At 37.7% G+C, this 16,259-nt stretch overlaps 1 protein-coding gene across 3 annotated transcripts; it reads right to left on the bottom strand.

Annotated features, from left to right (window-relative positions):
• Window positions 1-4,748: 4,748 nt before the first annotated feature.
• SENP5 (SUMO specific peptidase 5) lies at window positions 4,749-14,452 on the bottom strand. 3 transcript variants are annotated; one of them, XM_072408179.1, is made up of 10 exons: window positions 14,331-14,452; window positions 11,628-13,102; window positions 9,423-9,528; window positions 8,981-9,128; window positions 8,433-8,480; window positions 7,900-7,980; window positions 7,641-7,778; window positions 6,788-6,871; window positions 6,382-6,432; window positions 4,749-5,478 (listed from the first exon to the last, which is right to left on the bottom strand). In XM_072408179.1, exons 1-10 carry the CDS (start codon window positions 14,369-14,371, stop codon window positions 5,368-5,370), a joined length of 2,283 nt encoding a protein of 760 aa, XP_072264280.1. In that variant the 5' UTR covers window positions 14,372-14,452; the 3' UTR covers window positions 4,749-5,367. The 3 variants fall into 3 exon arrangements, with proteins under 3 accessions (XP_072264280.1, XP_072264282.1, XP_072264283.1); XM_072408181.1 differs by having other exon boundaries at window positions 7,900-7,977; XM_072408182.1 differs by having other exon boundaries at window positions 14,024-14,394.
• Between the last annotated feature and the right edge of the window lie 1,807 nt (window positions 14,453-16,259).

Raw genomic sequence — 16,259 nt, 5'->3', positions numbered from 1 at the left:
AATAGAGACATCAGCATAACAACAGAACACAGTAACAATAATTCTATGCAGTGCCATCTTGTGTCCATTACAGTTAAAGCATAAATGCTGTTGAATCTATTCCACCTCCCTCTCAACAGCGAGGGGCTTAAACTGTCAAACTGATTTTCTTTAACAATTCAGTGTCTGGTTTTGGGTAGGGGCTTTGTAAATATGTCTGCAACTGTATTCTCAGTTGGGCAGTACCGTAGATCAAGTTGTCTCTGTTCCTGTATGTTCCTCGGAAAATGATACCTCCCATAAATGTGTTTGGTTCTTTAGTTGACTCGCTCAGTCTGCACCAGTGCAATGCAACCTTGGTTGTCTTCGAAGATCTGTGTTGGATCTGTCTGGTTCTGATCCAGATCTGCTTACAGTTCTCTTAGCCAAAGTAGCTCCTGGCTTGTCTGTACTGCTGCGACATATTCTGCTTTACATATTCTGTCGACGAAAGCGATACTGTTGACCGTTTTCAGCTAATAGGTCCACCAGCGAGTAGAAACAAGTGACCACTAGTAGACTATCGGTCATTGGTATCTCCGGCCCAATCAGCATCTACATATCCGACTAGGTCACATTTGTCAGTTGAGGGCAACTTAAATTTGAAATGTATTGTACCTTTTAGATTACTTATTACCCTCTTTACAGCATTCCAGTCCATCTGACTTGGCTTAGATACCTTTAGATATCTAAGATACCCTTCATAGAAATCCCACTGCTGCAGCAATGTCAGGCCTTGTAACAGTAGCAATGTAAAGAAGTTTTCCTATGGCCTTTATGTATTGACAGCTGTGTGGTAGTAAATTACTTTTGTTAATAATTTTCGCTTAAGTAATTTGTTTCCATGGGTGTGTTAACTGGTTTTGCATCACCCAATCCGAAGGTTTCAATTACTTCTTGTTTTTTGTGACTTTGGTTAAGAAGGTAACTGCCGTCCCGTTCTCTGTCAATTTCTGTATACCAAGGTAATGTTTTATGTCACCTAGATCTTTTGTTTCAAAGTCCCCATTCAGAAACTGTAATGTGATCGCCTTCTTGCTCATAGCATGCCAGCAGATCGTCCACATATATGAGCATAAAGATCCACCTACAACTCACTTTCTTAGTAAATAAGCAGGGGTCAGCCTTGCTTGGTTGAAAATTCTTCTTTGTGATGACATCATTGATTTTCATGTCCCAAGCTCTAGCTGCTTGTTTGAGTCCATAGATCCCTTTCTAGAGTTTGCAGACTAGATTTGGCCTTTGTGGATTCTCGAATGCTTCTGGTTGTTCCATGTAGATATCCTGTTAACTCACTGTGTAAGAAAGCTGTTTTGACGTCGAAATGCTTTATCTGCATTTTCTTTGTGGCTGCTACAGTGGGTAATGTCACAACTGTAGTATGCTTAACTACTGGAGCAAATGTCTCATCATAGTCCTCTCCATATTTCTGAGAGTATCCTTTGGCTACTAGTCTCACTTTGTATCACTCAACTGTTTTATCAGTGTTGTACTTGATTTTAAAAGTCCACTTACAGCCAAAAGCTTTCTTCCCTGTTGGTAGTTCTGTGAGCTTCCAGGTTTGGTTGTTATGCAGAGATTTAATTTCCTCTTCTGCTGCTTTTATCCATTTATTCGCTTCCTCTTCTGGAAGCTGAGAAATGTCATCCCAATATGTAGGTTCATATATACAGGCTGTATTAGCTTTATATGAAAATCTTTCAGAAGGCCTGCCCCTATTTTCCCTTTTTGAATGCCTCGGTTTAGAGTCTAGGCATGACTGTTTCTCCTCGTCTGTGGTTTGTAACCCAGTACCAATGTCAATCACTTGTTCTGGGGATGTGCACATTACCTGTTCTGTGCCCTTTCCTTAATTTTGTTCAAGTGAAGTAATCATATCATTACTCTTGTCCTTAATGAAGGTTACACTGTTGCAAATCACTACCTTCTCAATCTTTGGATTCCTTTTCCTTTCAGCTACTCCATTTTGTTCTGGTGTATATGGGACTGTTTTCTGATGCTCTATCCCATGTTGTTTTAGGAAATTCTCTACTTTGTGTTCAGTGAATTCATCTCCATTATCGCTCCTAAACACAAGTGGCTTTCTTTGAAATGTGTTACTTGCCTTTGTTACATAGTCTGGCACTTTGTCAAACACTTCTGATTTGTGTTTCACTGAATATGTGACTGTGTATTTTGAATAATCATCATAGGACCAAACACATCACTGTGTATGATATCAAGTGGTTTTGAAGCTCGGCTCTGACTAACCTTTGGAGGATTTGCCCTTGTAGCTTTAACACACATCTTATGGCGATTGGACAGGCTGACAATACAAGATCTTTTGTCAGGTTCTGCCTATTCAGTTGTTGTATAGCAGCAGGATGTCTGTGACCTAGGCGCCTGTGCCACACGTGAATGCAGTTGTTATGCCCAAGCATGCAGAGTCTTGCTTGTTCCCTTACCAGTTTGTTTAGGTGCCCATCAGCTATGGCCGTTGTCATCACATTTTCTCCATTCAGGATAGTACACATCACCTTGAAATTTTGTGATTAGTCCTTTAGTTGCCAAGCGCCTTACAGATAAGAGACCACCTTCTAACTTAGGAACATACAGCACGTCCATTACTGGTATAGTCAGACGGTGACCGTCTTCAATGTTACCCAATTCCTTTGCAGTTATACTACTTCCATCTGTAGGATAGTTTCCTTGTCATTTAAAGCTCTGCAAAAAAAGTTTCTGTCACTTGTCACGTGACTAGTTGCTCCTGAATCTATATACCAGTTCTGAGTTGGCCGACTGTTTGTTAGTTTAAAAGTTCCATGCCGTTGATAGATGTCACTGTCATTTACCGCAGTGCTTGCTGTTTGTTTAGAACTTCTTGCCCTTTGCTCGGCTTTCCATATTGAACAGTCTTTTTTAAGGTGTCCTGGCCTCTTGCAGCTGAAGCATACTCTATTCTCTTTCCTGTATGCTTTTGTATCTGTAGTTTTTGTAGGACTGCCTCAGTATTACTCACTGTGCTGTCTGTTACTTGCTCCTTTCTGTGCCTGTATTTGTCTATGAGTCTGATTTTTACAAATTCTAGTGTTCGTTCAGTGTCAGGCCTGGTTTCCAGAGCATTTATCAGCGCACAATATGATTCAGGTAAACTGCATAGCAATATGGCTAATAGGTGGCTGTCTTTTATATCCTCTCCAATTGCCCGAAGCTGTGCCACAACCGCCAGCATTGCATTTATGTGCTCCTGCATGTCCATTCCAGTGCCTAGCCTCATTTTGTACAATTTCCTTAATAAGAATAGCTTACTGTTCAGACTGGATCTTTCATGCAACTTTTGCAATGCATCCAACATGTCCTTAGCAGTGTTGTGGTCCCAGATGAATAAGCTGGTCATCTTCCACCAACAGACTTGAGACTGCTGCCCTTGCTTATCTGTTTTTTCCTATACCATTCCTGGTGAATATTATCCGGTCTGTCTGTAGTAAATTTACCAAAAGTCATCCCTGGATAGCAGCATTTCAACTTTAAACTTCCACAGCTGATAATTCTCATTATCCAGTTTAGCCACGGCTAGTTCAAGTTCTGAGCTGCTAACCATCTCTGCCTCACTTCCTTGGCTGAAGACACAGCTGTTGTCTTACTTGTAGATCACAGTACCTCTGGAAGACTCTTTGTGTCGGTCCGTTCACTTTGTCGCTGGATTGTGTCTGGGCCCATAACCTGTTAGATGATGTGGTCCTTTACTGATCACATTCAGGAAGCTTCCACGCAGCAGTTTGTGAGCATACTTTTACTTGTGGTAAACCAAAGGATAATACAATAAAAACAAAATATTGGAGGAGTAAGAAGGAAGAGAAGAAAAAACAAGGGAGACTCCGGCATAACAACAGAACACAGTAACAATATTTCTATGCAGTGCCATCTTGTGGCCATTATCGGCTCATACATTTAAAACATAAATGCTGTTGCATCTATTCCATCAATCTTTTCCATCAGCAAGGGAGCCCCTAAATATAAGTGATTCTAATGTGAAAATCTCAACTTTCTTAAAGGGTTGCCTATACCTTTCCATTTCCTACCTTATTTAAGATTAGCATCAATATTTCATAGTTGGTTGCTGGACGAGAAGACCCCTCTCTTCAATTATATCAAAGTTAAACATTAGTTGAAAAAGGAGAGGCCTCCTACTCTGAAACTTCTTCAGTTAGAATTTTACAACAGAAAATAACCAGTGGTAAAGCAAGAATCCAGCTTTGAGAAGATTGCCCTAATTTGACATTCTCCCAGCATGAACCTCCTCTATAGTAGAAGCTGCGGGAAACAGAGGGTTCCTTCCAAACTGTACAACGAGCAGATCCTGCTGCTTGGCCCAATAGGCCCACTAAGACCTCACAGGAAATACCATCAGCTGTGGATCTGTAAAGCATTCAGCAGCCTATGCCCAATAGGTAGTTCCAGCAGGGCCAGATAAAATTTTCCCAAAAATAGAGGAGAGCCTGACTTGTCCAATTTTCCTGTAAGTGTCAGTATAACCTGAAATTGCTTCCAGTGGATTTTTTTTTCTGGGAGATTAGAACTTCTGGTTTTTACTGTGGGTAGTTTTTGTGTGGGGTTTTCCTACTCGCTGTTTCATCGCTGAAAATATTTTGACTTAAACTCTGCTCTAAAGATTAAGTCATATATTTAAACAAAATTTTTTATGGATTACAAAATATCTGAAGACTATTTAAAAAATGACTTCCTGCAGATCATGTTTTAATCTGTATTGTTTTATGAAAAAAAAAAAATCAGATTACAGATTTAGTCACACAAAAAATAAACTTAAAAAGCACTATGGATAAGGCAGAAGCAAATCTCTTAAAATACTTGTTTGCAAACCAGTGTTGCAAATACCTATAAAAGATGGAACAAAATGTAAATATAACAGGTCTGGTCAAAATATATGTAATGCGTGAAATTTTTTTTTCCACAGGAATAACATTTACAAGTAAATACAGATTTTTGAATTTACAGGAAAATGTACCTGCTAGTTTTATACATTTCATTAAAATTAATTTTTTCTTTGTAACTTTTATCTACAAGTCAAAGGTGCATTGAATCTACAGTTCTGTTTTACTGCTGCATGCTTCTGGGTATTCGCATGCTTATATAATAAATATTAAATACACAAAACAAACTGAAGTCACAAATATTTCAGTGTCAGCCTTTTCAAGCTGACCCTTTTAATGTCCCAAGAAAACTAAACATCTGAGGTAACGATGGAGGGTTATCCACCCTTCTAAAATCATGTTTTAAAGTTGTGGAAGTATTTAGTAATTCAAGTAGAGCTTGAACTTTTCCAAAAGGTCAAGAGAGCAGCTTTGATGTTTAATCCATAAGCCTACATTCGCAAAGTTCCTTGTATATTCGCTTCCGTACACGGGGCATGTCTTCTTGTGAAAACTGAAAAGGCTGTTCTAGAGCGAGGCACTTGCAATACTAGAATATAAAAAAAAAATAAAAAAAAATTACGACTGGAAAACCTAATCATTCAACCTCTTTAACAGCATCAGTTTAAATCTAGCCATAGACAGCAGAGCGCATCCTATTCAGCCAGCGTTAGTTATTGGATCATTGCCAAACCTGTCCAAAAACTGCCAGATGAAAACTCATTGAATACCATAAACAAGAGCATTCTGCCTCAATCATATATTTTATTAACACATGCATATATTGTAAGATGTCAGACATGCCTTAACGCTGAAATCGGGACAGATACAAGACACATAAACACAGCTCTGTATACTCAAATAGACTTTAAAAGGCACCTTGCCAATAAATCACATTCATCAAAGTTGAATAAAAATTCATTTAAATTTAAATAGAAAAAACAAGTTATCTTTTACAAAATATTAAATTTCGACGTGTTTCGAAAATTATATGCAAAACACAAAGGATGTGATTTGATGGAAAGTTGCTTTTAAAGTATATTTGGGTATTTGCAAAAAATACAGTAAGAAATTGGATGTGTCACAATTGTCCCTGTTAGATGAATAAAGGTAGGTACATCACACAGCAAGCAGTGTAAGCATATTCATTTGCTCAGAATATGACAGGACAAACAGCATAAGGAGACAACTATGACTAGGAGGCAAGAATAAGTGACAGAGGAACTTGGCAGTGTGCGCCTACTATTTTTACTGTTTAGCCACAAGCTTAGGGACTTGCATTACAACTGCAACTGAGAAAAAGCAGGTCTCCTGTGTAAATTTCAGAACCGGATGAACACAATTACAAATCCTTTGGCAGGTAAAATAGTTCTTCTTTTCATATCATGTTTAGTTGTTAGCCTGAAGTTCAACTTTAAGTCACATCATAAATCAGAATTTCCATGGGGCTTACCTGAAGAACAAAAACTCCACAGTCACTGTCATTCTTTTGTTGTGGAATGCACTGTTAATGGGCAGAAAAAAAAAAATAAGAGAAAAAAAAGTCACAATAAATATCTGGTACGAATATTCACAGGAATCAAACCTTTTTAGCAGGCAAAATGACAAAAAGATAGCTGAACAAAAACAGAAAGGGAACAATTTATCCACTATGATCATTTACAAACCTTTATCATATAAACTGCAGAAGTTATTTAGAAAACTGTTGCCAATTATAGGATCAGAGTAAGTTAACAAATCCAGTTAATTAAATTATTAAAGTATGAAATGGACTGTGGTCTGGTCAGGCTTTTGAATGGGAAAAGGGGCACCACCTTCTATATTAGCAAAACACAAATTGCTCTGTAACTGCAACATACCTTGGTAACAGCAGTCTGCCATCCTTCAAGAAACTCAGGGTAACTCTTCTCCTTGGCTTCTGTAATTAGGTATTTTCGTATGTTCTGCAAGTCATGCATATTTCAGGACAAAAAGAAGTGGTGACTTCAGCAAGGTGAACAATAGAAGCTAACTTACATGCACAGAAAAACATCAACACAATACAACTGCAATACAGATTCTGTGCATCCATACAGAAACCATGAACTCAAAAAGTTTATGGCTGGGGGAAAGTAGGGCATATATATTACATAATCAAACTTCACCTCAACACCCTTTTCTGAATACATTACAAGCCTGGTATTAATGGACAAATAAAGATACCTTTCAGGATATTACTCAAAACGTCATTTTGAATGGAAGCATGGTGCAAACCATTTTCAGAAGTTAAGCTGTCTTTCCACCCAGAAATCCAATAAACCACTATAAATAATGAATTTGGGGTTATCTTTTCTCCCTAATAAAAAACAAATTCGACTGTAAAAGCTTCACATATCTCAAATTCTGTTCACTTGTTGGAATGTAAAACTTGTTTACACAACAGTAAATGTTATTGGTGCCCTCACTCAATGTACATCTTTTATTTTAAGTGTAAATTTGCAGTAAAAAAGTTACTATTTTGAGCTGTTTGGAAAAAAAATTATTGCAATGTATTTATGACCATGTTCCCATTTGGAAAGATTCCCTGACCTTAATGTTCTGTCAAAAGGGGGTTTGGCTATTAAATTACCATTTTGTAATAGAATCAGTGTCAAAGGAAAGGATAGAACATATCAACACATGTTATGAAATCAACAATATCAAAAGACAAAATAAACCCGAAATGTGACTTACCTCTACACAAAATTTAAAATGTATGCCTTGGGAATCATAGAAAGAAATTAGCTTTTTGGGTATATTCACAGTAATAAGAGACCAATGGACCTCCAGGTGAATAGGAATCAACAGTAAGATCTTTTTGAAAACATCCACCTGTTGGAACATAGAAAAGATACTTTAGATTGCATTTGAAAGCGAGAAAAGTATACATTAAAAAAAAGGTCAGAGAGTATACCATATTCAATGCAATTACATAAGATCACAAAACACTTGCCTTTTTAGTCCATCTTTTCACACCATTATAACCTTTGGTCATAAGTTGTCGATGAAAGAAACTGTTTAAGAAATGAACCTGCTTGAAGAAATACAAATAAATACCCATAATTAAGCATTAAACCATGGTACCAAACGTAAAATTCTTAAACTACAAGTTACATTTGTTAAGGAGGACATTTCATAGGAACAGAACACTTTTTCAAGCTGAGAGCATCAGCATCCAAAGCTAGGGTATATGCCTAATAGATGTCTAAAGGGAAACATGACTACCAGAATTCACTGAAGGAGCAGCACACACTTCTTTAATGACAGGTTCCCTTTTGAGATAAGAAAGCAGAGCATACTTGGTTCCAGCAAACAGTTTTACATTTGATCAATCAACCCCAGGTATGCAATGTCTGAATGTTAAGGTGTGAGAAAAATTGAATATATAATCTGACTCTTTACAAACCAAAAAACTAAAAAAATGTCTTTAGGTGCAAATCTCTACTATAGCTTACATTTTGGTAAAGAGTAAATTGGAAGGCATACCTTGTCTGGAACAGCATCCATTATTAGTTCACCATACATATTGATAACCTGTAAGAGCAAATCTTGATCAGGTTAAAAGAAAAAAAATATTTAAACAAAAAACAATTTAATTGGTCAAAAACAAGTGAACTAAACTGCCAAATTAACAATTCCTTCCTTTTTCTGGTGGACCATCAATGATTCCTAATCATTAATAAAGACAAAATATATATATATATATATATATATATATATAATAAACTTAAATATTTGATCCCCTAAATGTCCCCAGACACATACCCCCTTTCGCCCAACCTTGCTTGGCGCAATTGGTGACATCACTATTAGTGCTAGCTAGGGTTTGGAAGGATGGGAGCCAGGTTATAATTGAGTCAAGCTTGAGGCAATTTGAGGATGGTCGGATAAAAATAAATACTACATACAATAATTTTTAAGATTTAAGTCTTATACTTTCAAATGAGGGTCAAACACAGGTCATTTCACTAGAACTTTATAGATGAAAGAAACTGATCGAACAATTTACAAAAAACTAAAATTGAAACACATACCTGGTCATTGATCCAATTTTGTCCATCAAGAGTAGTGAGGTCATCCAGATCAAGCACATGTTTATTGTATAAGACACGGAAACTGCATGCAGTAGTCTTGGAATGCTTGGCTCTGTATTTTGATATTTCTTTGTTGATGAAGGAAGCCCTGGAAAATAAAAACATAAAAAGTCAAATTAATTCATTTTGCCAATTTCAAGCTGGCTTTAACAGAAGAAGAAAAATTAACCTTTTTTAAAGATTTCAATAGAGTGGGAAAAAATAAATCCTCTGGCAGACATTTATTAAGAAGCCTGTTAAGATTCCCTGTTAACTTTCTTTCCTGTTGACAATGCAATGAGAGGAAGGTATATAATATATTGGGATTTCTAGCTGCTAAAATACCATTACAGATGTAACACAGGTTTTTTTTTTAGGGGTAAGTGCAAACAAGATATCAAACCTGTAGGAGAAGTCCTCATTGAAGTCTTCCTTTAATCGAGTCAGTACATCTTTCTCAGATAATGGGATTAAACTACCATATTTCTTCATAGTCTCATCTAGAAGACCTTGGATAGAAACATAAATACCTCAGAACAAAAAAACATTAAAATAACTACATTTATGTTTATCGACATAAAATAAAGAGAGCAAGATGAAAAATTCTATTGCAGAGTAGTAAATGTTGAAGTACATGGAAAAAAAGCTTAAACTTTAGTGTACTTTTTTTTAGTTGCCACTAAATTCCCTTATATGTTAACATAATTAGGAACAACAGGAAACTGTGTCCAGCACCATTTTGCTGTAAACAGGAATTTCCCTCTACCTGAGATCAAGAATCTTAGGTTATAAAAAGCACTAGAACATTAAACATATCATAGCTCATTGAACAATGTACACAGAAAGGAAAAGGTCCATTTCTGTTTCCATGATGGCAACTGAACCCATTTTATTACCAAATAGAACCCAAATGGGGGTGTTAAAGCAGGAGAAATTATTAGTTCCAATTTTTATGATAACACACAAGTACTATGTCTATCGTTTACATCCTGGTTACATTTCCCATGCACGGAAGTATATATGTGTTTTACTTTTTGACCTCCTACTAAAAATGCTGGCTGGCAATCCCTGGGTTGACTACTTTGAGAACAGATATTTAGATATTTCAGTATTGAGTTGATCTCCGTTTACTGCCTAGCCAGTCTAGAAATCACTGAACAGTTAACACAGTTTGTGTCACAAAACTTTATGAGAAATCCACCTGTCATTAGGGCATAGGGCTAACCTTTCAATGGATACAAAGTGCTGTTCACAACTGCAGCTGTCAGGTACATATTTGAAGAGGTTGTCCCTGCACCCCAACGACTCGCTGAATGACTAGCCAATATTTCCCTAACCATGTCTATACCCGCCTTAGTTTCTCAAGTGGCAAATTTTAGCATTTGTTCAAACACTTGTGTGACCAACTATTATTGAGAGTCTGTACAAAGCTTTAGCTTTTTACCATCAAAAATACATGGAAAGACATATATTAGACATCAAACGCTAACATTACAACATGCAAAAATACTGCATGACTTACAAGTAAAGATTAAGCCTAGATTATCAGTCACAGACTGCAATCATATAAATGGTATTGATATAAGGGATTGCTTAGAAATTGATTAGATTTCTGAGACAGCATTTGAATGGAATTTATATGAAGACAATTGATGACTATAAACCATGACATTTAGTTTACATGGAGTTTATATATACTGTAATGGTTCAAAAGTCAACCGCAAAGATCAATAGCCTATTAAGAACTTTATAATAAATGAGCTTAGCTTAGAGTTCCTTATAATCACTGAATTAGGAATTTATCAGGACAGAGTAAAATCTCTGTGGTTGTCATCCTTATCTTTGGTTCAGTACACCAAAAAAAATGGAGATACACTTCACCTTTTTTTTTTTTTTTTGAAATTACCAAACTGAAAAGAACTAAATCAATGATAAAGATAACAATGAGTCTGACAATTATTCAACAAGTGCCTTGCTTAGCTTCTTTATTCTATTTTGACACTTTGGATAAAGGATTCACCAAAAAAAGGCAAAAATAAATTGTCCTTATCAAATAAATAAAACTTATTGTTTGATACTGGTGTACTTTAAAGACTTAGGCTACATACACAGGTCAGATGGTTCTCGTCAGATAATCGTCTCAGGGCAGATATCGAACAAGAATCTGGCATGTGTACAGCGCTCGTCATCCGCTGTTCCGACATCTGTCCTGGCAGATCCATGGATGACAAACGATGAAAGTGAAGGAGAGAGAGCGCAGCGGGGTACCGCTCCATCTTTCTCCCCCACTCCATAGAGCAGCTCTATGTATGTATATACAGCACTCGCTCATGCATCTTTCAGTCTTTTGTGGTTGGAAAAGATTGTGACAGATCCTTTCCAATGACAATTTTTGTACATGTGTACCTAGCCTTAGGAGTGTTAAGTCCTACGGCTGGGTCTCCTTTCATGGACTCCCCTGGTCTTACCGATGGAGGAGATGAACTCCAAGTACAGCCTTTTAGCCTCACACATTTCTGTACATTATTTACTTCCCTATACCTGGCTAGACATGATATACAAGATATGTATACTAGAGCTGTATGAGTTAATTGTAAGATTTATATACCACAAACTGAGGACGCCAGTTGATCATCAGTGACATTACTGATTATTTTATGTCCATTCTTTAAGCCCTGTTTTGCTGAAATGTCTAATCCTTCCTCAAGTAAAGTCTCTTGCAAAGGACTTTTACAGTAAGGGTGGTCTAGTAGCTTTGTATTAAATGCATCTGAACTGCTGTTCTCATCCACTTCCATGGAACAGGAATCATCTCCATTTTCCAACCCCTCTGTATTGTCCTGAAAGTCAACATTATCACTTGTACATGGCTTTATTTTATCAGGAGCCAGGAGCATTGTCTCTTCATCCTGCTCTCCTTGTACATCTCCTTCCTCCTGGGAAGATATTGACACCTCTTTTTCTGTCAAGAGCATACACATATCATCAGGATAACTATTAATCACAGAAGCGTCACTTAATTTTTTTTGCAAAGTGTCCTCAGAACTCCACTGAGCACCCATGCAAAGTGTTTGCTGCTGGCTGTCTTTTAATATAGATCTGTTTGTCTCATTGTCCACTCTTTGTAGCTTAACAGTCTCATCTCGTAGGCAAGTGCTGGTTGTGCAAGGTTGTATTTCGCATAAGATTCCTGATGCGTTATTGTTCATATCGTATATCCTGCTTGCCACCTTGACAGGTTGTCGAATTTTAAGCTTTAAATAGGAAAATACTTTCTGAAAGTTACTTTTTAGGTGTTTACGGCACTTCCAAAGTTGTTTGTAAAGCCACAGCCACAAATCTAATATTTTAAGGCTTTTTCTTGCACCAAGCTTACGAGAGTGTAATCTGTTACGGCCTGTAAACGGAGAAGATTTTCTAGGCATCATAAGCAAATTACAGCATTTCCGCAACCATAAAATTCCAAATGATTTTTTCCTCAACACTTTTCTTTTGTGTTGTTCCTTAGCAATCACATGAGAGCAGGAATATTGCACCTTTGGCTGAAGCTGCTTACCGTTCTTATTTGTTGTAAAGGCAGCAGTGTTGTCAGTGGAAGATGTATTACTTAAACCATGTTTTACTTGTTTTTTGGCTTTCACTAATGGGTCAGTCTCGGCTTTAGTGTTGTACAAACACTTAGGGAATTTCTTACTGTTTTCAAGTTTGAAGTTGTTGTAGACTTTGTTTACACCGTTTGCAGCAGAAGTTTGCTCTTCAGCCTCCCTTTTTATATCGGGTTCTACTTTTCCAATATTACCAATATTTTTCACTGATTTTGATGTAGAAACTTGACGTGAAATCTTTTTTTTCTTCACTTGTTTAACAAAAGTGCTTCCAGTCCATTGGCATTTGTGGACTTTTTTCAAGCTCCCAGGGCCTTCACCAGTTGACTTTTTGGGTAAGAAAGCATTATGTCTTTTAAAGATAAAATCACTAAAGCTTCCATATAGTGACCATGACACAGACCAGTTTGAAAAATGACTTCTTCTGTAGAGAATCTTTTTATTTGCTCTCATTTTCCATTTTGAACCTGAGGATATCCTAAACATACAAAAAGAAAAATATATTAGATAAAAATTATTTCCATACTAATGACAACATTCAGCTATGGTGACAATATATGTAGCAATGTTTTATCCTTAGAGAATATTGAAATTATGGGTGTGATTTATTAAAGCTCTAAAAGACTTGAGAAGATAGACTATTATGGGTGAACCTGGGCGATTCAGAAAGCTAGGAATAGATTTTGTTATTAGTTGGCTAAAAGATTTCTTCTGCAAACCATACAAACCGCTCCCCCATCAAGTCTTGTCCTGCACACAAGCAGCAGGGAAGCCTGTTCCTACTTTTTTTTTTTTTTTTTACATTTGTTAGCCGAGTCCATATTCGAGTCTCTTAAACAGTGTGCAGGAAAGCCCGTTCGTTTGTATCTAGGAGGCATGTACCTGTATTACCCGGTACTATTATTATTAATAAAGAGGATTGATATAGTGCTATAGTGCGCTGATTTTTCATAGACTTTGTTAGCCCCCATTCTACAAATGCATTCGGTAAGTTTGATCAGACATCAATCCTGGTTTTCTTTACAAGCAGCATTACTGCGTCTTTTTTCTGGTCTTGCAATACTCCAGTAAGTAATGATATTTTATGGATCTGTCACTAAATTTACTAACATGGTATGGCCAGGGAAATGACCTCAGCAAGACAACCCATCATTTTACATGGCAGAGACGTCCTCAGCAATTTGAGAAAATCACACACACGACATGACTATGGACTTTGTACAGCGCTGCGTAATATGATGGCGCTATATGCTGTGTAACAATAATACATCTCACACAAAGAACCTGACGGAAGGTGTACATATTAAAGCCTAATGGTGGCAGGCACGGATTGCTCGTTATGATTGTATAGATGATATGTGTTACACAGCAGTGTCCCCCCAGCCCGGTGTGACATTACCTCAGCAGGGCATGCTCTGTGCTCTCCCCCTCTCATAGTAAGATCCGGGATACGGATGGCTACAATGTAGCGGCTGTGGGGGGTGGGCAGAGTGTTAGCGGAGAGCTCGCAGGGCACAGGCCCTTACAGCACGGCTACAGGCTGACTGGAGGCCGGAGCACGGCACAGAAGTCAGGCTTATACATGCTCCGGAACACCGGCCACCCCAGGAATGGCCGCCCCGCACTACACATGAGCCTCCGGGAGTGGAGGAGACACCGAACCAGCGATAATAGCCCCGACGTGAGAGCCGCTATACACAGCGTACCCAGTATACACACTGGCCTTCCTCCCGGCCCAAACACACATCGACGCCTCCCGTACGGATCACCACAAGGGACAAACAACCCTTCGAACTGCACAGCCAGAACACAGCACGTGACCGCCGACGGTGGGAGGGCAGGCTGAGGGCGCACGAGGGGAAGATGACGATGGGTCACGTGGTGACGAGTACCTTCGCTGCTTGTTGTGTGCGGCTACCTCCATAGCGCTTCATAGCGCTCCATAGCTGGGAGGCGGATGGGGCAAGGGGCATTTATTATTGGCTAGTGACAGCTCCAAAGGCGGCACACGTGCACAGGCCTCGCATCTTCTATGCAGTCGGCATTGGCTTCTTTTGTTAGTTTATGAACAATTAGTGATCATTATCATCTTAGATATCACATTGTTGTTCTGGAGGCTGTGCTTTATACATTTCTCACCTTTTTATATATTGTAAGTTATATATAAGTTAAATCTGAGCTCCAGGCAGACTGCTAAATACAAAAGAATTAAGGAATTTGTAGCCCTGTCCATCCAGTGAGTCTGCTGAAAATGAAAATACTCCGCTACACAGTGCATATTAATCTGGCGGGGCAGAAGATCTTATGTTATAAAAGACAATGTAAGGGTCTTCTCACCTCACAGGTATATAACTTGGAGCCACCTGTAAGTAAGGTACAATAAATTAAATCTAAAAAGAGAAAAAAGAAAGAGGTTTGAGTGTCAGGTAAGTTTGGTGAAATATTAATTATGTATTTATACAACTATGGATTCATACACAAGTATAGTGAACATACATCAATCATTTTCCCATGTTTTGTTAAGTATTCACAAGGCTGGGATATGTAGCACTATACATAGATACACAGCCAGATAATAATTAGAATAACCGTATTTGTCGCGTACACCCCAACACATTTCGCTGCAGATGTGCTTCCTCAGGGGTATGATAATATACAAGCTTTATGATCTAAAAGTGATGAAAATCAACATTTAATCGTAATATAACCAAAATGGGGTGAAGATACATGTAGTCTCGGCTGTAGTTATTGCGTTTCAAAGAGATACCATAAGGCTTGTCTGGATATTGTATATAATATATTCTAGCTGATTACACAGCATTGCCCAGGTATTTCTTTATTGCAGTCTTTTATTATACAGGAAAAGGAATCAAATAAAGCTATAGTGTTACATAAAAGAAATGTTTTTTTTTTTTTACAGGTTTTTTAAGTATAATTACAATATAGAAACTATAATGTAAAATCCTTGACAAATTGCGTATAATATTACTTTAACACAAAAGTTGATTATAAACAATATTTTTAGAATAAATAAATTCTTGGGCAAACCCACCCTTGAGCAAGCAACATAAAGTTGTCTGTGGGAGTAACAGGGTGATCTCAAATCCACTCCGCAGTATGTAATAGTCTGCCCCTGTGACTTGTTGATTGTGATAGAGAACACAAGTCTCACTGGAATTTGTAATCTCTTAAATTGAAAAAGGAGATCCATGGGAATGAGTGGTATCCGTGGGATAAAAACTGTTTCACCCTCTACCTTTCCTGTTAAGATAGTGGCTTCATTTACATTGGCCAGCAGCTTCTTAACACAAAGCCTTGTACCGTTGCAAAGTTTTGGTGGGTCGAGGTTGAGTAGTAAAATAATTGGAGAGTCTGCATTAAGTAAAAAGAAGATGTGGCGGTAATCCAGCAGGATCAAGTGAGTTTAGGAATTTTGTTGAGAAAATGGTGACCTTATCGGCATCTACTACAGTATCGATAGTCTGGTATTCAGTGACTACGCCTGGTAACATGGCAAGTATTTGATTGGTATTTTCATGGACATCTTCATTTTTAGCAGCAAGAATGCTTTAAAGTTATCTGTTGCACATGTCTCCACAAAGATGAATGTTTTAAACATGCGTGGATCTCATCAG

The sequence above is a fragment of the Pyxicephalus adspersus genome, chromosome 4 (genome assembly GCF_032062135.1).
Source record: "Pyxicephalus adspersus chromosome 4, UCB_Pads_2.0, whole genome shotgun sequence".
Taxonomy (NCBI): domain Eukaryota; kingdom Metazoa; phylum Chordata; class Amphibia; order Anura; family Pyxicephalidae; genus Pyxicephalus; species Pyxicephalus adspersus.
This window is presented reverse-complemented; position numbering and strand designations above follow the sequence as displayed.